Source organism: Podarcis vaucheri (assembly GCF_965113315.1).
Source record: "Podarcis vaucheri genome assembly, chromosome: 10".
NCBI classification, from domain to species: Eukaryota; Metazoa; Chordata; class Lepidosauria; order Squamata; family Lacertidae; genus Podarcis; species Podarcis vaucheri.
The window spans coordinates 38,098,982-38,120,971 of NC_138748.1; the positions used below are offsets into that span (position 1 = coordinate 38,098,982).

General features: G+C 42.7%; 2 protein-coding genes across 2 annotated transcripts in view; both read right to left on the minus strand.

Moving 5' to 3' along the window:
- Window positions 1-1,017: 1,017 nt before the first annotated feature.
- On the minus strand, window positions 1,018-5,245 carry BTG1 (BTG anti-proliferation factor 1). Its single transcript, XM_082241057.1, has 2 exons — window positions 4,812-5,245; window positions 1,018-2,366 (listed from the first exon to the last, which is right to left on the minus strand). The coding sequence occupies exons 1-2, from the start codon at window positions 4,957-4,959 to the stop codon at window positions 2,002-2,004; spliced, it is 513 nt and encodes a 170-aa protein (XP_082097183.1). The 5' UTR covers window positions 4,960-5,245; the 3' UTR covers window positions 1,018-2,001.
- An 8,989-nt stretch (window positions 5,246-14,234) lies between these two features.
- LOC309542299 (uncharacterized protein) overlaps window positions 14,235-21,990 on the minus strand; it is a 137,251-nt gene continuing 129,495 nt past the window's right edge. The window contains exon 8 of the mRNA XM_082241061.1: window positions 14,235-14,439. The gene's annotated coding sequence lies outside the window, so the exon portion shown is untranslated. The remainder of the gene's footprint in view (window positions 14,440-21,990) is intronic.

A 21,990-nucleotide genomic window follows, 5' to 3' on the forward strand; every position in this document is an offset into this window, starting at 1 on the left:
ATCTACAAGCATTATCAGTGGTAGTACAACATCTGGAGAGACAGATTTGCCCCCATCCCTCATCCAAGTCATAAACTAACAATTTGGTATGGAGGTAATCCAAGATTACTAGCCCTAAAATGGGACATTTTTTAGATTTAGCAGGCTCATCATGCAACATGAACCTCCCACAATAGGAAATACTTTAGCAGTGTGCCAAGCCATATAGGATGGACGCAGATGGATGAGACAGGATGAAACCAGCCATGGACTAGGGGAAGGGCCATTTGCATCAGCAGCCAGGAAAAGGATATAAACTTGCAGGATACAAGTTTATAAATTCAGACTTTCGGCCCAGTTCTACACATTTACTTGGAAGTCCTGCTTACCTCCAAGCAAAGTGCCTAATATGTCTGCCTTAGTGTCATCAGGCCAGCACCAGAACACCTGCTATCATTGGGAAAGAAAAACATACACATACATACCTTTTGCTGGATCCCATCTCACTGAACTCTAAGAGAATCTTGTGTTTGAAGAAAAGCAAAAGGCAATCAACCTTTCTGTTGAGTGGTTAACCTGCTCCTAAGGGCTGTGTGACATTGATCCTAGTAAATACCAATTGAGCTGGGCATCCATCAAGTTGGAAATGAGGTTTATTTTTATTTTTTCTTGTTTTAATGGTTTGCTAGCTCCTCGTTCATCAGGAAACCATGTAAACATTGATCCGCTGGATTTATTCACTGCTCGTTTGTTGGTTGTTCTGCATGTCTGTTGGTCGTTCTGCATGTTTTCCTCATATTTAGGAATAATTGGACCCTTGCATTATTTCCACGTTATGGCCCATTTTTAAAGGTGTTAAAAGTGATACATTAATGTATGGTCTGGGCTCCTCAAACATTTATACCCAATGATCCTCTTCTTCCATCCAAAACTTTTATCAAGCTCTCCCCTACCTCAAGTGCTCCCATCCTTTAGAAAAGTCCACTAGGACTAAAAACAATTTAAACTGATCCTATGCAAGCATGACAAGAGATTAAATTAAAATGCCAAGATAGGAAACAATTTATTATAGAGAGAAGAAAAGTTTCTCATCCAAAATATAGAAATCTGTACAACTTTGCCACAATCAATATACATGAACTGTACAAATTTACACCAGTTCATAATTTACCAAAAAAAAAAAAAAAAAAAAGATGACTAACAAAGTTCACAAAATAGATGGTGGTTTGTGGAAAAGACTTTTACCCAATTAAGTACAAGGAAATTACAAACCAGACCTCCACTTTCTAAAAATAAGAGGTTTACTCAGTCTTAGAAAACTACAAGCTAGCAAATGTACAGATAGCTGGCTGGTAAAACACACCACAGTTCAGACAGTGTCTTTATATGGTCTCTCTCAAGCCTGTTGGCATAGCAGATCCTGCTCACTTGCTACTTTGAAGGCCAATATACAGAGATCTGACCATTTTCCCCAGTTCATGCTCACCAAGTGTGACTTATGTACAGTTTATACAGATTGTTAAGTGCTAGGTAAAAGTCTTGTCAGATAAAATTTCCAGTACTACCATGTTCATAACAAGTCTTGTTACTGAGCTGCCAAAAATGTTAACAATTTTTTTCCCCTAAAAATGTCAATAGTGCAAATTTACTCTGCAACATTTACTGCAGAGAATAAATTTTATAGCTATAGCTTTAGGCTGAAAACTGATGTTTTTTTCAAAAAAAATGGAAAAAAAATTAAGCAAGACATCTGGGAGAAAACTGCAGCCTTCCTTGGACAACTTCACACCTTAGGAAATAAAGCAATCATCTTTACTCACAGGCTATTTAAATCACTGAAAGGTACTGTCGAAACTATGGCACTGCCACTATAAAATAAAAGTTTACCATTCTATCTTGTGCCAGGTCTTCACAGGTGTGACATGGTTTAAATTCCATAATCCATCCCCAGAGGAGCCCACCCAAAGTAAAAACCAAATTTTATCCATCCATTATAAGATGATCCATCCATAGGCTATTATCTTAACCTGATACAGTCATCATATTGTAGCTCTTGGAGGGACTGGTTCTGCCCAAGAGGAGTTCTTCCTTACAGCTTATTCTGCTGTCTACCATTTGCATGCTGGTGCTGTTTTGGCTAGCTCCTGCTGGTGTGGCTTCATACAGCACACAGATTGAGCCATCCTCTCCGATGCGATAGGATACCTCGTAAGGGTCGACCCAGAGAGTGAGTTCACTTGGAAGAAGCCGGAACAGTTCTTGACCGCTGAGTCCAATTCGTTGTGCTGCCTGCCCAATCAAGGGATCCATTTTATGGTTGATCCGGATGCAGCGATAGCCCGATCCTTTGCATGGCTTTTCAGGGAACCAGTGGTGTTTATAGTGTTCTACAGAACAAAATGAAAAGCAACAAAAGATCATACTTTGCTCTTCAAATAACCAATGTGTGTAGTCGTGTTATTACGCTTGAAAATGGTAGCTTAGAACAAGAGCACGGGGGGGGGGGGAGGGAGAGAGAGAGAGAGAGAGAGAAATACGACATAGATGCAAAAATGTAGAATAATATTCGATGGCCTGGAAAGTAATGGCAGGCTCAACAGAAACCAAGTATTTTGCTCATTGCAGCTAAAGGCACATTTAACAGCCTATGAATGTATAAATGTATAAAATCAGTACTGAATGATACCCTCCACAAATGGGGGTGAGAAAAACATGTAATTGGGCACACAGACACCTCAAAGTAGGGCAATAAAACCAGTTTGGGGGTCGGGGGGGGGGGAATCTTGAGTATATATCCAAAGGCCTCTTTTCACAGTTTCATTATGTGTAGTTTGTAATGCAGTAATATTTCCCCAAATCTTTTTTCAGATGTACCATACACATCTGAAATAAGCACAAAATCTATTTCCTGATATGTGCAACATTTCACAGAGACTTGTGCAACCTTCTCCATAAGCAAATAAGAATATGCACATATGAAATTCTAACAAGTGAAGTGGAACCTTGCCTGCAGTGCTAAACAAAGAGGTGCTCTAAGTACTGTGTTACACCGCCTATATGTTTGGCTATAAGTTTTCCAGAATTCTGGATTCCGAACAATTGGGATAGGCAAGTTATGCATATTTCTTTTTTAGAATTGGTTTGCTATCTCTTGAGTCTATTATTACTGAAACACACTGGGTGACTGATTTTTGAAAAAATGAACTTTTTGACATTTCCCTCAATAATCTTAATGTGTTTAGCTCAAATTTGGGCTCATCCTTATATGTTTACACGTATGGATTAGGTATTTACTCTCAGCGGGACAGCATTTGCTCTTACATTAGAACAGGAATCTTGTTACACTAGGTTAAACTGCTTTAACTAAAATCTTCCAATGCTACTCATCATTTTATTTATCTATTATTTCCAGAACTGTGCTTAGGAGCCTTTCCAAGTAAGCAACTCAGAGTAAGATGCATTTAATCCAATAAGATGGTCAGATGGTCGTTTTCTTTAGAAGGGCTGTTTCTTCCTCCGAACCATTTTTACTGTTTAGAAACAGTGGGGTTATTTATTTATTTTTAAAAATATGCAAAAGCATAATAGCCAAGTCCAATGTAGGTTGTTTTATTGTTATGATAAATGTACTTCAAGGAGCATCTTGGACCCAGTCTTATAATGTACACACAGAACCTAACCACATCATACTGAATTACTACATTACAATCTCCTTGCTGGCATTTCTTTGTCTTAGTACAATGAAGGGAAAGCACACTAAGACAAAGCGAAAAGAAAATGAGGGGCAGCTGTGTGTTGTGGGATAAGCAGCAGCAGGAATTAGCATGGCATTATGCCCCTGCAGCAGCCACCAAAGGGAGAGAAGGGAAAAGGGCTACCACTACAGCTTGGAGAACAGCTGAGGTAGAAAAGGGACACTAGCAGCACAATCCCACACATGTTTACGTAGAAATAAGTCCTCTTTCTGTTCATTGGGTCTTGCTTCCATGTAAATGTGTGTTTGCAGCGAAGAACTCCCCCAAATGAGCAGAAAAGGGTAAACGGTACTATTCACTACCACAGCCTTGCCACAGAGATGAAGTGTTGACAAAAATCCCTTCCCTAAGAAACCAGGAGGAAAAATAAATAGGATTCTAAGTCTCCAAATGTGAAAAGATTAAAACATCTAAAACAAATAACCACTGTGGTGGGCGGGGAATAGCGCCGCCCCGCCTTTATTTCCATAACTGCGTAAAAGTGCGATTGGTGTCTGGGTTTTGTGTGTGTGTGTGTGTGTGTGTATGCGTGGCCGGGGGTGGGGGGAGGAGAACTAATCTGCATGACGTGAACTTGAGTACAAACACTGAAGAAGGAACAGAGGAAGGCAGGGAAGGAAGGGACTTTCCAGGCACGCAGCTGAACATACATACGAGGGGGGAACGTGCCACCCCCGCGCCCCTCTGGACGGGACAGCACGAAGGAACCGTTACTGCGATAGTATTATAAAACAACGCACTACAATCTCGTGAATCCCGAATTTTGAAAGCGCGTGGGGGGGGTGGGGGGGAGAGAGCCATTTCCTGGTCTTATGCGAAATGCATCTCTTTCTGCGGCACATTTTATAGGAGGTCATTAACTCCAGAACACCCTTCCCACCACCACCACAGAAAAAAAGTATGCGACCCCCGCTCCTCCAAATGGTGCGATGGAAAGAGAAACCTGGGAGAGGGCGGATGAGGCAGCATTAGAAAAGCGGGGAGATAAGGAGGTGGCGGGTGGCGGAGAAGAGATAAATACTTAAAATCGTCCCCTTCCCACCCACCCCCCTCTGCTGCCCCCCCCCCGCCCCATACCTGCCAACAGCTCCTGCAGGCTCTGGCTGAAGGTCTGCAGCTGCCGCTCGTTCATCAGCCCCTTGGTGCGCAGGAACTTGGAGATGAAGCCCACGGCCGCGGCGATTTCGCGTATCATGCTGGCCCGGGTGTAAAGGGCAGGATGCATGGAGGCGGCAAGGGGTAGCCAGCTCCGGGCGTTGAGTAGAAGGGGGCACGGTGGGCGCACACGGGGCCGCCTCAAAGGGGGGTGGGAAGCGGAGGAGGAGGAGGCGAGAGAGCAGGCGAGAAAGAAGCGGGTTAGAAGGGGGAAGGAGCGATCGAGTTCAAGGGACTTTTAAGTTAGCAGGCCCCCCTGCTCAGCCGCCTCCCTGTGACGTAGGCTGGCGGCAGCGGCGGCTGCACTAGCAGGCACTTCCAGCATCTCCTTCTACGAGGCACGAAGGAAGTGGCTGTGCGTGCGCCGCCTTTTATAACCACGTCCGGGCGGCAATGGCGGCTGAGAACCCGCCGCGGCCAATCCGGGGATCGCACCATTGTGACGTCGCGTTCGGAGCGGAGGGGCGCGGGGGAGGAGTGATGTCACCCGGTTGTAAACAAATAGAAGCAGAAGAAGAAAGAGGAGCTGCGTCGTCGGGCTGGAAAACAGCAGCGGCGGCGGGAGCAGCTGCTCGAGAGCGCGGCGTCTGGCCCTCGAGACGCGCAAGGCAGCGAGCGCAAAGTTGCCGGCCTCGCTCGCCTCAGCCAGCGCGGAAGGGAGAAACGACGCAAGCCGCCTTTCTCCGGCCGCCGCTCCTCTTTCCCCCGACTGCGCATCTGCAGTCCTCTGCTGCCTGCTTGCTCGCACATGCTCCCGCTCACGTCCAACTGATCCGCGCCCCGGTTCAGTGCAAATCCATAGCTAGCTCTGGAAGCGTGCGCGGAACCGGGGAGAAGGCGGAGGACCCCGGGGTTGCTCAGAGGCAAAACCAGGCGCGGCCGGGCCTTTGCAGAGCCTGCTGCCTTCTCACCCCCCCCCTTCCCCCAACCTCCAGCTGGGAGCTCCCAAACCAGCCGCTTTCCTTAAGCCGCAGCAGTCACGAATGTGGCGAGGCCTGGGAGAGAAGGGCTCAGGAAGCTTCTGGCGCCTGCAGCCATATCACAAACAGCACCATGGTAAACAAATGCAGCGTCTTTTGGTGCTCTAACCGGTAGATGGAAAGCGGTGAGACGGAGGGGGCATCGTCCCAAGACTCCCATCAGCTCCAGACAGCACGGTCAGATGTCAGGGGCGATGGGAGTTGTAGTCCAGCAGCATCTGGTGGATCAAAGGTTAACCGACCTTGAACTAAAGAGGCATCGTCTTTGTCCACTTGACCGTACATTGGTGGACTTAGTACACTTTCTCATAACAAGGGAAAACAACTGTGCTCCAGATCATAGAATCATAGTATTCTAGAACCTATCAATGATCATGTTGTCATCTAATGCTTTCACAGCAGTAGCCTAAACAAATCATTCTTTGCACACCACAAAAATTAAAAAATAGGCTGTGTTCTGGTGTCAGCACAGTAAGTTGTATGGGGCAGAAATTTTATGAATTGTTCATTTTCTCAGGCTTCATTCAGCCATTCTTTGTAAAGTCACACACACACACACACACCCCCATACTGTGTAAAAGAAAATCACCCAAGAATAGGTGCCTGGTTTCTCTAAGCCAGGGCTGAAAACCTATAACATATAATTCCCATCATCCTTGACCATTGACCACACTGGCTGAGGCTGGTCAGACTTGGGATTCAGAGGTTTTTATCCCTTTCTAAGGGCTTCATAATACTCATCCCTGCTTTCATGCTGCATTACAGCATAGAAAAGATACGGTTGCTTTACATAAAGAAAAACAAAAAATCAACCACACTCGTGTTATTGTGCCTGAAACAGCTCAGCAGTATGATTGCTTGGTTATTGTTGCTGCATTTGGTTTCAGACAATATGAGAGACATTTATCGGTTCTTTCATTGGACTAATTTCTGCTGGTCAAAGGGTCAACATATTTTCAATCTTCATCTTGCTTTTCCTCAAGCAGAAATGTGTCATGTTATCTGCAGATAGGAAATAGTCACAGGCCCTTATTAGGCTTTTCTTCATCTGAACTCTTCGGTGGCTGTCAGCTGAGAAATCGCCTTTGTATGGAGGAGATGGGGGGGGAGCAGCAACAAAAACAGACTGAACACAATCCAGGTTGAATTACCTCTCGGAACCTTATAATATAGCCAGGAAGACTACACTTTTGCTAAATCTTGTGTGTGTCATCAGATTTTTGAAAGCAGATGACAATGTAGAATAGTATTTTAAATCCCACTGTAGGCCTATATGATCTCTCTATAATTCTTTATTCACAATGTACCAATATACATAATGCTTTAACACAGAACTCAATAGAGTTGGAAAACCAATTAATTTAGGATTTTGCGCTCCCCTTGTTAAATATAATCCTAGCAGTGCCTCCAAATGTAATTCCATGTACCTTGGCAAGCAACCCTTTGTTATGCTGGGAACAGGGCGGTGGGTGGATCTTTATTAGATCTAAGGTAGATATGTCACATCCTTGGAATGCCCTACCAAAGGATTGGTAGGCATGACCCCTTCATTGGTGGATTTCTAAAGCCTTTATAACTACTGGGAAGGAGTGAGCATATTAAAACATGGACTATGATGGCTATCTACTCGCTTCCAGAGCCAGTTTAAAGTGCGGGTTTACATCTATAAAGCTCAATGTGTCTATAGTCATGGATAGAGAATCTGTAGACCTCCAGATGTTGCAGGACAACACCCTTCACTGGCCTTCCTAGCTAGAGCTGCTGGAAGTTGGGGCCAAAGAGGGCTACAGTTTCCCCATCTCTGGCCAAGGTCCTCCATACCTCAAATATTGTTTCCCGTTATCTGCAGTGGTACCTCGGGTTAAGAACTTAATTCGTTCTGGAGGTCCGTTCTTAACCTGAAACTGTTCTTAACCTGAGGTACCATTTTAGCTAAAGGGGCCTCCCACTTCCATTGCACTGCCTCCAAGCGATTTCTGTTCTCATCCTGAAGCAAAGTTCTTAACCTGAGGTACTATTTCTGGGTTAATGGAGTCTGTAACCTGAAGCGTCTGTAACCCGAGGTACCACTGTATTTCATTCCATGTGTAAGGGTCAGCATAGAGGCCTCTAGCCTGGTGTGCACTGTCCAAGCAGGGCCTTCTAAATCTTCAGCCCTGATGGGCCTGGCGTTCCAGATCGGTTTCCCTGGGAATATTTGCCAGTGTTGAATCCTGGAGGCACTTAGGCTTTATAAGCTTCCCTGTTCCGACACGCCTGCCAGAGTACGCCTTAATCTTTTGCTGCTGCTTGTCTGCTGTGTCAAGTTCAGTTGTTGCTGCTTGACTTTGGGGAGAGTTGAATGGTTTTTGGAATCTTTTTTTAGATCACTTACTTTTAGAGTACGTATCCTTTTAATTTCACAAGCTGCTTTGAACTGAGAGAAGAGCCGAGCATCTTGTAACGTGCTTGAGGCGGTGAAGCTCCAGCAGCAGGAATGGTGCGAGGAGGAAATGGGTGTGTTATACACCGGGAAGGCTGCAGCTACGGGGAGAGGCCATTTGGAACATGCATGGCTTTGCTTGCTACAGTGTGCTGGTTACCTAACCTCTCTGCCAGGAGAAGGTGGGTGTGAGAATGAGACACAAGACAGTTGGAGGCAAGGCAAATCAAGAGCAGCAGCATGAGCTACTGTGTCTGGGTGCAGTGCCCTATGTGGTGAACTGCTGAAATGCAGCCTCTCAGTGAAGTACCATTATTATTATTATTATTATTATTATTATTATTATTATTATTATTACAGTTGAACCTTGCTTGATCATCAGGGCATTCCTGAGCTCTGGCATGTACATACATCTTTGATTATGCTTTGGACAGGTGGGGTCAGACCATGCCCTTAAAATACAGCAAGCCTGCAACTTATGCAGGGGTTACATTCTGCGGTCGCGTCTAAAGCCAAAATTGTGTATAATCGAAACACGTTGGGTTCAATGGCAGCAAGGGTCCTGGGAAGGGGGCCAGGGCACCATGGCTCCCCCCAATTCCCAATGAAAGGGCCATACCCCCAAAGGTTCTGCAGGGCCATGTGCACACGCCATGGGCCATGCTTGCATCACAGGGCCTCCACATGACACGTCAGCATGCCTCAAGCATGCCACCATGCATGCTGATGTCATGCATGCACGCCATGGGGAGTGCTGACATCTGGGGCGGCCTTTTCATTGGGAATTTGCAGGCAGCATCATACTCAAGCATCCTACTGCCCACAGTGGCTAACTGGCTACCTCCACAAGCCTACATGCAGGGCATAAAGGCAGAAGCCCTCTCCTACTGTTGCTGCTCCTCTGCAACCAATCTGTCGTCGTATACAGCCTCAGGTTCGATCTTGGAGGTTCCATGTGGAACCCAAGGAGGCTGAACTTTATGCATTGATTGGAATTTTATCAGCCAACTCTTTAGAGACAGGCTGCTAGTCCATTTTTTTAAAGTCATGAACACACAAAGCTAGAATGCTAGTAGCCCAACCAAAGGTAACCTGAGCAACTCTGCCCTTGAAATCAATAAGTGATTAATTTTCCCTGGGTCATACTCCTAGATCGAAAGCCTGCTGCTACATCACAGAACAGATATATTCTGTGATGGCTGAACAAAGAAAATAGGTTCACAAAGAACACTCCTGACCTTTAGAACTCACTATCGCTGGATGTTTTAATCATCAACTGTAATATAACTGTGTTGAGGAAAGGACAGGTCAGTAATGGATGAAAAGGGGTATGACTGGCTACAAATCAATAGAATCAGGGCTGAAAGCGATTAACAGTACAACCCTAGACATCTATTCAAAAGTATGTCCCATTGAGTTCAAAGGGATTTACTCCTAGGAAAGCAGCTTATCCACACTTACCTTTTGCCCTGCTCTTTCCAGGCTTAAAAAGCTCCATATCCAAGCATTTTGTTTGTTTTTGCTCCAGAGTTTTGCCTGCAAACACCTGCTCTTTCAAGCTCAATAGGAGCAAACAGCAATCTGCAGAAAACCTGAATTGATGTTTGCTCCTGTTGAGCACTAAAGAGCACATTTTCATGAAGAGAGCTCTGGAGCAAACCAAAAACCCCACATACTCAGACATGGGACTTTTAAGCACAGACGTGTGCGTGGAAAGAATGAGACAAAGGGTAAATGTGAATAAGCCCTGACATTTCATTAAACTCAGTGGGGTTTACTTGTGAATAAACATCTGTAGGATTATATTGTAAATGTCATTCATTTGTAATTTTATGCAGTGTTCTAGGCAATGAATAAAAAAGAAAAACACATTAATGATTTTACTTCACTTTCTTAGCTTCAATCATAAATGAGGTGGCTCATACAAGGAATAGTTTTTGTTTGCTTACAATAATCTGAGGCATTAGAAAGCACAGCACATATTGATTATTTAAGAGGACTACAGAGATTTCTGCTAGCTGACCCAACCCATACTGTATTGGCATTTCTTGTTCTTTCAACATCATTACTTTAATTCAATACATTCGCACCTGGTTATGGACAAGAAAGCTTTAAATGCACAAAAAATGTGCATTTGTGAACTGTTTGCACCAAGATTATTTGAAAGACAAATGGCTTGTTAATCACCATAAATCAATTAGACTGGTGGATCTGCATTTACATTGGCGCCATTTGATTAACTGCAACAGGACCTAATTAAGAGGTTTATAGATCACATATTTGATTTTGTGTTAGTGTGCATTCTTTTCGTCAGAACTTGTTAATATTCACTCAGGAAGACTTTCTAATCTAGCAAATGGTCCTTGTGCATGTTACCCCAAAGCCAACACTGAACATCATGTTAGGTATCCTTTTTGCTGTTCCTGAGCTGTCTCAGAAGACAATGAAGTTCTGAGGTGGCCATCCTATCTGGGATGTAGGCTCCTTCCTACTTTGCATCATGCTACTTTAACCATTGCTTGCTTGCTGTTCAACTTTTACTTGCATTGCTCTTACACCACTCCTACTTCCTCCTGCTACCCAGAGATCAGGCCCAAAGCAGTTCTTAAAAACAAATATGTGATGGGAACAAAAATGGACAGCCAGTTTGGTGTAGTCATTAGAGAGTTGGACCAGGGCTTAAATTCCCGCTCAGACATGAAGCTTACTGGGTGACTTTGGACCTCTCATCCTAACCTATCTCACAGGGTAGGTTGTGAGGAGAACATAGGGAGGTGGGAACCATGTATGCCACCTTAAATTTCCTGAAGGAAAAGGTGGAAAATAAATGCAATAAATGAATAAATATGCCCATCTCCTATAAAGTGCCCCAGAATTACCACTTAGTGGGGAAATCATCATTCCCTTTCTATCAACTGCATATCTGAATAGTGGCTGTACTGGAGAAAAGGAGAAACTGCTTTTCCGTATCTTTGCTGCTTACCTTTAAAGAAACAAACCAAAAAACGAGACCATTTGATTATTCTCCAGTCTCTTTCAAACAATGACCAATTTTCTCAGCTTGCCTCTGATGTATTTATGAATATAGCAAAAGATGAAGAACCCCACTCATGTACACAAGCAAAGTAAGAAAAAGAATGATATCATTCTAGATGCAGTATTTAAATGTGGTACTGGATGAACTGTTTCAGATCCCTGGTCTGTACCCTCACTAATCATTTCAGGCTACCAGTGCATAGTAGTGTACTGTGGGCAGAGCTTTGGGGACAAATTTTCCAGGTCCCACTCAGAATGAAAAGCAGCCTGGGCATCTGCTGAGGAGTGCAAGGGAGCCAGTTCCCATCCCAAGTGAGCCATAAACCCCTGATTCCCAGTTTTCATGTAAAAACTGTAAGCCTCTAGTTCTTGTAGAACCCAAGATAGGCAGCAAAATGTGCAAACATTGCTCTTTTCATTTGTTTTGTGGGGAACAACTGGGTTTTTAGACAATGAATGAAGACATGAAAGCAGATCAAGCTCAGTCAGACAAAAAGAAATAATGAAAGACCCATTATCAAGGAGAATGTAGAGAAGGAACATCTTGGTATGTTTTTAGCCCTTTACTGCTGGTCTTGCATGGTGGAGATGTCATTGGTTGTCTCATAGAAAAAGAATCCAGGTATCCAGGATTTTAGTCCAGTATCCAGAACTGTTCTGCATTTAATGCACTCTGATTTTGCTTGCTTTGAAAAAAGTATTTGAGAACTCAGAGAATCAGTTAACAAGTCTCTCTGTCTACTCAAGGTCTGGCATAGCTCAGTTGCTTAAGAGCATGGCTTTTTGGAAGACCTAAAGGTAGATTCAGATAACCTCACATAATTATTTTCATGTGACAAGCTGAATGAATCTTTGCCCATTGAAAATTACTAGCACTTGCTTGCACAAATTCAAAAAGATGCAAAGGAGAAAAGCAACACAAGATGGAAATTTAAAATGACTGACTGACTAAATAAATTCTAGCTATACTGATCTACCAGAAATTCTGGATAGACTCTGAAAGGAACGATCGGGACAATAACGAGACCAGGTGTAGACTGATACTGTTATAGCTCATGGTTTCCTTACTACTGTGTATTAACAAAAAGCAAGGCACATGAATGAGACTACGGGGAGCCAAAGCAGCAGGGAGTGATTTCAGTGGATAAGCCACTGAAATCCATAATGACCTGGTTCAGAATACTGAATCTGTGTTATGAATTGAGCATCATTTCCACACACACCCCCAAGAAGTTCTCCTCCACCTTCAAATGTTAAATGTGATTCTGCACATTCATAGTCTGCCCTGAGGCTGAAAGGGCTGCTTTACAAGAGCATCTGCCAATGTTCTTCCATATCAACCTCTTTGTTCTCAATGAAACTTTCACTGATCACAAGGCAAACTCCAAAAAAAATATAAAAATATGCAGGCACATGCATATGCATTCTATAGTGGTAACCCAGTTACTCTGAGTGAAAAAGTATTTGATTGTTGTGAACTATATATACATCCAGGCCACCCAATTAAGCAGATATTGGTTCTCTTGCTTATTTATTGTAGTTCTTTTTTTTGGTGTCCTTGATCTATACTTGAAATACTGTAAATACTTGTCAGGAGCACCTCTCCCAATTTTGTTCAGCCCATGAGTTAAGATGTGCCGGGTGAAGTTGTCCCATCACTGGCAGTAACTCATAACCAGGTCTCCCTGGTGTCATCCAAGCTCTCAATTTATATGTGGATTATTCAGGACTGTGCACAGGTGATCAGGAAAGGGGAGGAAAATGCATTCTACGCAACCAGACGGTAACAAAATACAACCTCCAAAGAGGTTGAATTATTATTGAGAAGACAAGGGTCTGGGGTTATCTCATTACAATCACCTGTATCTCACCCAATATGAAAACAGTACCCTATCAGCACAGTCAACTTGGATTGTGGAAAAATAACTACCTTTGTGATTAAACAACATGTATTATTCCAGAGAGACAAGAAAATACAACAGCCTAAAAATCCCACCACTTGGGGCAAAATGCATTTCAAAGACTGATGCACATGTGAACTCATCTATTTGTCAGTTTCAGGATGTCATGGGATAAGCTCATTGTTCTGATCTGCTCTCACATAGATTCTTCGTCCAGTGGACATTTCCCCAAAGGCAGTATTTCATCTCCGACTCAAATCTTGATGGTTGGACTTGCCTGTTTCTCCACAGGTCTGCTCTGTATACACTACCCGACCTCATTAAATCTGGCATTTCACAGACATGTGCCATACATCTATTCCAGCAGCAGATCTTAAAAGCTGCCTGGGGCCAGTTGAGGCATGCTTTATTTTTCCCTTCTGCCTAATCCGTTTAGGCATTTATAGTGCACCCATCGCTGGGTTGTCTGAATGCTTCTCCAATACCTTCTTTGCATATGCAGATAAAAGCAACATTCCATATGGCGCATGGCTGTGAACTATAGACACACCACACTCATAAAAGGTGTGCCTACAGACCACCATTGTCAAGCGCGCGCACATGTGAAGTCCACCCTGCCATAGCAATATCTGAAATACAGTAGGAGACTTGCCACTTCTTCGTTTCTTGTGTATTTTGATCCCATGTATATGACACACTGGATTGAAAAATTGGATTCAGGGGCCGCATCTGGCACCTGAGGTTGTGCTTAATAGTTTGCTTCAATTCCACACCCGCATGTACATATGTACATTTATAAGAATGAATTATCTTCCACTCTTCTGTTAAAAATATAGCGCTATATAAAAATATAGTTTCAAACATACAAATCCTGGCCATGCACCACTTTTTGTTCCTAACAATTTGCAATCTACTCAACAAGATGCCCCTGAATTATATTTTCGTCCCCACTAACAAAGTAACAAATGATGTGATGACACGTAGATGTCATCCGCTCTCACCAAGATCCAAGAATCTTCACTTCCAGTGTTATTTCATTATAAGAAGCAGGAGTGATTTTCACATCTGCAATACACTTTGTAACCGCATCCAGATCAGTCCTTCTGATGTTGAAAATTCTGTAGCCGATTCCTCATTATTGATGACTCTCTCAAGTCAATTAGTTGCTCCTTTCTATCAGGTTGCCTTGAAGTTCTGTATCAAATTCCTTTCTGAATACAGAAGCAAAACAGAGTCAGTTAATGAGAGTTGAGCATTCTTAGACAGAATTTCTTATTTCAATGATTTTCATAAGTGGCAAAATACTGAAGGAAACGGCGCTGGACTGTCTCAATAAGACTTTTAGGATTGAGTAAATATTCTGTCGCAATATATATAACAGCCCCATCCAGTTTTTCTAAGCTGGTGGACAAAGATGTCAACAAGGTCATCATAATCCAAGTCTTGCCACACCCTGTTACAGGCAACTCTGCCATGTGAGAGTCTATTCAAGTTGTCCACTGCTGTACATAAGAATACTGAGGATAGTTATTTTCATTATCATTTCACAAACTGTCTGAGAGCACAGAATTGGCATAGCCTAAACTTGTTAGCCATGTTCCCATCAACAGAATATGAAAACAGCAAATTGAATGTGCTATACAGTACTTTAAAAACAGACACAGCTTGATGCAATGATGACCTAACATCAGATACTTATTCATCATTTTTAAAGTATAACTACTTGTTACTGCTATAGTTTATGAAACGCTGTGCAGTCCTACACACATGCATTGGAAGTAAGTCTCACCTAGTTCAATGGGGCTTACTCTTATGTAAGTGTACAGAGAATCATAGCCTTACAGCACAACCCAATGCATGTCCACTTAGAAGTAAGTACCCCTGAATTCCATGGGACATACTCCCCAGATCAGTGGTATAGGATTGCAGCCTATATTTTAATTTTTAATGTTGGCCTTCTGAAAAACACACACTGAAGGCCTCTCCAGATTCATTTAAACCAGTAGAAGTCATAACCTTGAGTTCAAAATGATATGAGCTGCATCCTTTGAGCAGGGTAGCATCCTTTTTGACATTTTATTATATGCATGGCTTCCAGGACAAGTATTTCTAACTGCCAATTTAGCTGGCTTCTGTTCATGAAATGAGAAGGATGCCATCGGGTCCATTGCCTCAGGTAGCAAGACATCTCAGGCTGGACCTGACTGACTCTAGGGATCATTTAAAATAAGAGCTCATCCACACTTTTGCTTGACCCATATTTTGATCACATTGTGTTCTGATTAATTCCCCTGGGTCTGAGAGCTTTTCTTGTTGTTCTGCAGCTGTGCCTTGCGGAAATCTGATTTTACCCGCTGAATTGAAGCTCCGTTAAGCAAATCTCTCTTCAGATTTTCCATGCATCTGATAAGACCTGACTCAGCGAGTAAGATCGGATTTTCTCAAGGCACAGCCATGGAGCAACAGGAAAAGCTCTTAGACTTGATGGAATTAATTGGTACACAATACAATGAAAATACGGATCAAGCAAAAGTGTGGATGAGCACTAAATCAAGAAAGGTTTTATACAGGGGGCATCCATAGTCCAGAAATGCAGAAAGGAAAACACAGAGATAAAAATTCATTCTAACTTCTCTGTAAACAAGGGGAAGTTTCACATCCACACTTCCAGTTTAGAAAAGGGCTGTTGTTTCAGGTTTTCGTTCTTCGCAGATTACTGAGAACTCATACACAAAAGCCCAGGATTTTCCAAAGAAATTCAACTCAATTCCAAATCTCCCCTACAATGTTTCACTTCTCCATCATTTCCACTGGGAATTTCTTGTTAGTAAGACTTCCAGGCCTAATGAAGACCAGAAGAGCAGACTTCTCTTTGTGCCCTTCCCACTGCTGAACAATCCCTCTCCATTCCACCAGCATCACCATGTTAGCCTTCTTCTTTCAAGATGACACTGTTGCAGGGAGGAATCTTCCTTTGGGACGGGTCACATGGGAAACTTTGAGCAGAGCACCCCTTGTAAATTTCGACTAGCCAGTGTGTGGATTTATTTTGAATGCCAGACTCTGCCAGGTCTTGGCGTTAATTACTGAAGGCAGAGGAAATCAGAAAAGGAATTGACAGCAGGTCAGAGCTGATGGCCTAAGTTATGGCCAAATAATGGACACTTAAATCTGGCTGTTACTTGGAGAAAAAGTTTATCAGGTTTCTTGGCAGGCAATAGATGTGTGGTGATTCCCTGCTATGCCTTTTGATGTTTTCTGGAATGTGTTTATGTCAGCCTGCTCTTGAGGTCATTTTTAAGTTAGGGACAGTGGGTGATAGCCAACATTAGTCACATTCCGAGTAGACCTATTGAAATGAATGGATCTCTTAAGAAATGCCTTCACTGAGCTGCAATTTCAAGTGCTACTGTAGTTCTGGGTGGTCACTGCAACAAGGTCGCTTATGATGGCAGATTCTGTGTTTGTGGCCAATTTCAGGTGGAAGATATTATTCACTATCTGTTAATCTGTCCTTTATATAGTAATCCAAGAGAGATTTCTGAAATGTCTTTTGACATATGGAAGCAGGAACACCTTGGAAGAAACAGTACTATTTCTTTTGAGTGACACTAACAGCTTTGTGACACGTGAAGTGTATCTTTTTTGCACTGGCTGCAAAAAAAATTAAAAAGAGTGTTAGATAATATTGCTGCAAATTGTTTTGGGAACTCTGAGGTTTAATCTGAAGCTGAGTTCGCTGATGGTACCAAAGGCAGATAGAGGAGAGTGTGAGCTGTTCAGTTTCACCAGGCGCGAAAATTCTGGGGCACCCCAGCAGGCGCCACAGCTATGAAGTCTAACAGAAGGTGAGAGGCGGGGGTGCCGGATTTTGGCAACGCACAGGATGCTTCTGAAATTTGAGACGCTAAGGTACTGATGGTACACTAAGATACTGGTGGTACTTCTATTTTTTCTTCTTTTATATTATTGACGCTTGTTATGCTATTACTGTGTTTGTGTTTAGGTGTTTTATAGCATAATTGTCTAGCACAATAAATGTACTGAATTGTGTATGATTGTCACTGGATATTCCCCAGGATATCAGGTTTGGTTCACACACACCCTTCCCCAAATCATGCCATGCATCTAATAGCAGAGGAAAAGAACAGAACCACCATATATGGAGGGAGACTGGCAGCCCTGGTTCAAGGAATGTTGTGTTAACAGTTGATCCTCAGTTTTGGAACTACTGCAGCTGCTTCAATCTTATTGCCCCCAGATTCATAGCAACCCATTATAAACGAAGAAGCTACCAAGAAGGCCAGCCAACAGATCTTGGCTGGAGTTCTGGGATGGTGTCTCAGTTGGTTTGTAATTCTGCCAGCACCGACCTTTCTGATGCTGATCTAATGAATGATGATCATATCCCTGCAAGCTTCAGATAGCAGAGAATACCACTTAAGTCTGAATTGTACAAGGGCACATTAGCTGCAAGTTGAACAGGTCAAGGGTGGTTCTCTGCATTCATATTGGTTTGCCCTTGGCAGCATCTGTAGCACACACTTAAAGAAGAAGAAGAAGAAGAGTTTGGATTTGATATCCTGCTTTATCACTACCCGAAGGAGTCTCAAAGTGGCTAACATTCTCCTTTCCCTTCCTCCCCCACAACAAACACTCTATGAGGTGAGTGGGGCTGAGAGACTTCAGAGAAGTGTGACTGGACCAAGGTCACCCAGCAGCTGAATGTGGAGGAGCGGAGACGTGAACCCGGTTCACCAGATTATGAGTCTACTGCTCTTAACCACTACACCACACTGACTCTCAAAGCACATGACTCCCCCCACCCAATGAATCCTGGCTACAGTAGTTTCCTCCCTCAAGCTACAACTTTCACTACCCCAGGATCCTTTGGGTGAAGTCATGCTTTAAATGTATGGTCGCACACAGATTCAGATGACTGCTAATCATATCTGTATTATTATTTGCTTGCCCTTCAATTTTAAAGTCCCAGCTCAGGGTGGCAACAATTAAAACACTATATTAAAACCAGTTTAAAACAACTTACAATAAAAGAAATAAGGTGGGTCTCTCAGTTCCCTAAGTAAGGATTGTACACATTATTCCACACACATCCAATTTTGTCTTTGGGTTATGCTGAAGAATACTGACATCCAAAGGTCCCCTGTGAGTTTTGTGACTTAGTAGAGACTTGAAAAACAAATGTTGCTGATCCAAGTCCAACATTCTCTATACACTACACCATACTGGCATTTAGGAATCTGCTTTCACTAACTATTCCTTAGATTCTTCAAGGTTTCATAAGCATGATTCCCTTCTGCCCCAGCTACAGCAGGAATAAAGGCATTTTAGAACATAAAGCTTAAAGCACTATTTTATTCAAGCATTTCAAAATACAAACATAATCCTACAATGGCCAGGCAGCTCATTCATCACAAATTATATTTTCTCCTGTATATTTATAACGATGCAAAGTTCTCATAATAGCAGAGGAGTGGGGAGGCAGTTGAAAAGAGGTTTTAAAAGGCCTTAGTCTGCAAGCCCTCTTTTTCTGACTTTCCTTCCGTTATTCTAACTTGTTGAAAAGAAGTTAAAGCAAAACAGTACAAATGTCAGCCATCTGTAGGTTCATTTTTCCAGGGAGATTGAAAGGAGGCCCGTTTGTGTTACTAATAAAAGGCAACTGTATACTCCAGCAAAGCAAATATTACTGTTACCAGTAATAAGGTTTCCAACAGTCCAGCTTAAAAAAAAAAAAGTAGTTCTATAAATAAGTATCCTTGCCCCAATCTGTGTATTTTCCATTTCTAGACTGCAAGTTTACTTTTGCTGATCAAAACTGATCCAAAACTTGGGGCCAGGTGCATGTTTATCAGGTTGGCAGTTCAGATCTTTCTCAAGGATTACATTCACAGCTTGAAAATGTGGGTTCTGAGCCAGGTACAGCCATTCCATTTTATACTACCTGTACACAGCTTGCTTACATATCCCAATGATTGATATCACCTGGTATATCTTTATTTCCCAATATTTAGAGGAGTTTGTACAACCACAACCAGCATTATTGGGGGGGGGCAATCCCTGCCGCCCCATGTGCCGCCCCAGATTTATCTTGGATATGCCCTAGAACAAGCTTTTGATCCTTCCTCTACAATTTCCCACCTTCTCCTGAAATCTCTCCCCTTCTCTCACTAAAATCTGAGATGGCACCATTGAGAAATGGTTGTAATAACAAGAGAGTAATGCTATGGAATGAGATGGAGAGATAAATGGGAGGGACAGGCATTTGTTGTTAGTATTATTTAGCTGTTGAAAAAAAAATGTGTAAAATTCAGAACTTGAGCATTACATTTTGTTTCTAAAATGCACAGTTTAATTTTCAGTCTAATGATGCTGATTTTCGTTCCTTTCAAGAGCTGATATCTCTGATGTTCCTAGCTATTAGAAAATTAACGTGCTTGGATAGGAGATTAAAATACTTAATGAGAATCACACCACTGGTGACCATTTCTTTCAACAATATAGCCCCATAAAGTGATAATGCAATTAGCTGTTTATTTCTGGCACGCATGGGCAGTGCAGAAGCATGGAAAACAGTTAAGAAGAGGAAAGCACAGAAAGGAAACACATTCGAACCATTTAGAATACATCGGGATGTTCCGAACAAAAGAAAGAAAAATTAGAACCTCGCTGAGGTATGGCCTCTACATATGGGTCAGAAAGGGAAGTATAACACAATACTTATGGAATCAGCATCAGCACAAGGGCTGGGATCACCAGAATCCTACATGCTGCTGTTACAACACAGTAAGTCAGGAGTGCCCTTGAGATGTTAGTGGACTACAATTCCCATCATCCCTGGCCTTGCTGAGTAGAGTTGATGGGAATTGTAGGCCAGCAGTGTCTGGAAGGCACTACATTGGCTATCCCTGCAATATAGGAGGCGGCCAGTAATTATGTAGACATGCCTCAGCCCTAAACCTATTCACTTGTACACCAGTACAAGTAATTCCCAGTAATTCATGGCATTTACTTCCTTGTAGGTATGTTCAGGCTCAGGATATGGGTGTGTTTATTCTGCCTGTCAAAAACACTGGACTTTCCTGATCATAAAATATACAGTGTGCTATTAGAAAGCGGGAGGTATAAACAAAGAAAAAGAAATCTACTCATCGGTTCATATTAAGGGGGATGGAGTGTGAAAATGAGGAAATGTCGCCTATTACAATAAACCAGCATGAATCCTGTCTCATGCACATTTGACTCAATGCTGACAACATCCCACTTGGAAAAAGAGTGAGAATTAACAGTGTAGCCAATAATTGGTTACAAAGGACAGCTATTGTTTCTTAATCCCTTTTTCCATTACTCGATTACACATTACGAGTATGTGCTCCTCCACCTCCCATTGGATGCACAGATGCTAAAACCACAGGAGATCATCTTAATCCTCAGGTGCTTTCAGAACAATGAATTCAGTTAGTCTTATTCCAGATAAACCATTGACAGCCACAATATGCCAACATGGGGAAAAACAGAGAAGCATGGTAACCTGCCTGCCATTTATACAAACACTGATCAATGTTTTAGCTTATTCATATATTTATATGACTCTCCCTCTCTCTCTCTCTCTCTCTCACACACACACACACACTCACACACACACACACACACACACACACACACACTTTCATAAAATTTAAGCTCCTATTGGATTTTATCCCTTGGATTAATAAAAGTTGGTGTTCTGGAACTACTCCAGTTATTAATATAATGGGCAACTTATCGAAGGGCCAAACTAGACTTCATGATAATAATGCATCAGATTGTTGTTCTTTAAATAGCAGCTGGGTGTAGCGAACAATCAGAATCAGGGCCTTGGTGTGTTCTAAGGGGAATGTTAATCCTCCCACATCCCAATGAAAATCTCCCCTAAAACTGTTATTATCCCCATTTGGAAAGTGTTCTTTGACTCCTGTGGAAACATTCCTCCGGGGGGAAATCTCAAGGGGGATTTTCATTGGGATCATGGTATGTTTGTGTGGGAAGGGGGGAGTTTCAAGCCTCCTGCACACCATGGTTCAAATCCTGGTCAGCCTCGTCTGCCCCTCAGCAGCTGCTATTTAAAGAACAAAACCTGAGCATGTTAAATGCTTATGCACATTTAATGTTACATCTAGTTTATCCCCAAGAGGAATAACTCATATATCTGCTAATCAGCTTATATGTTACACAAAAGTATTGCAAGAACTTAACATTTATACATAGGACAAAACGCCCAGTTTCAGTTATTTTCACACACACACCCCACTTTGAAGTCTGAAGTCTGCTCAAAATAGTGTTACTAGCCACCCCAATTTCTGCTGAGCGGTGAACAAGTATCCAGGTGTCCTGGCTCTCAGCCATGGTCTTTGTCTCTTTGTGGAGAAATAAAGCATGGCGGAGTCTTTGAAAAATGGTTTATTAATGCATATGTACACCCTGAGTGTAGATGAAGGGAGTGCAGAGTTTACAGCATTCTCATCTCAGGTGCAGCTTGTCCTTCCCTGCCCCCCAGGATTGGATTCAGAGCCATCCTGCATGTCATCTCTTTGTTCCTGCTTCTCACCTCCACAACAGCTCACAGAACTCTGCCCCATTCCTTCCCAGCAAACCTTTAGATTTCAAAAAGAACAAATTTTCCTGTGACATCATGCCCCCACATCACCTTGGCAACCTGTCCATTCTCCTATCACTGTCCACTCCTCGGAGAGGACAGTTCT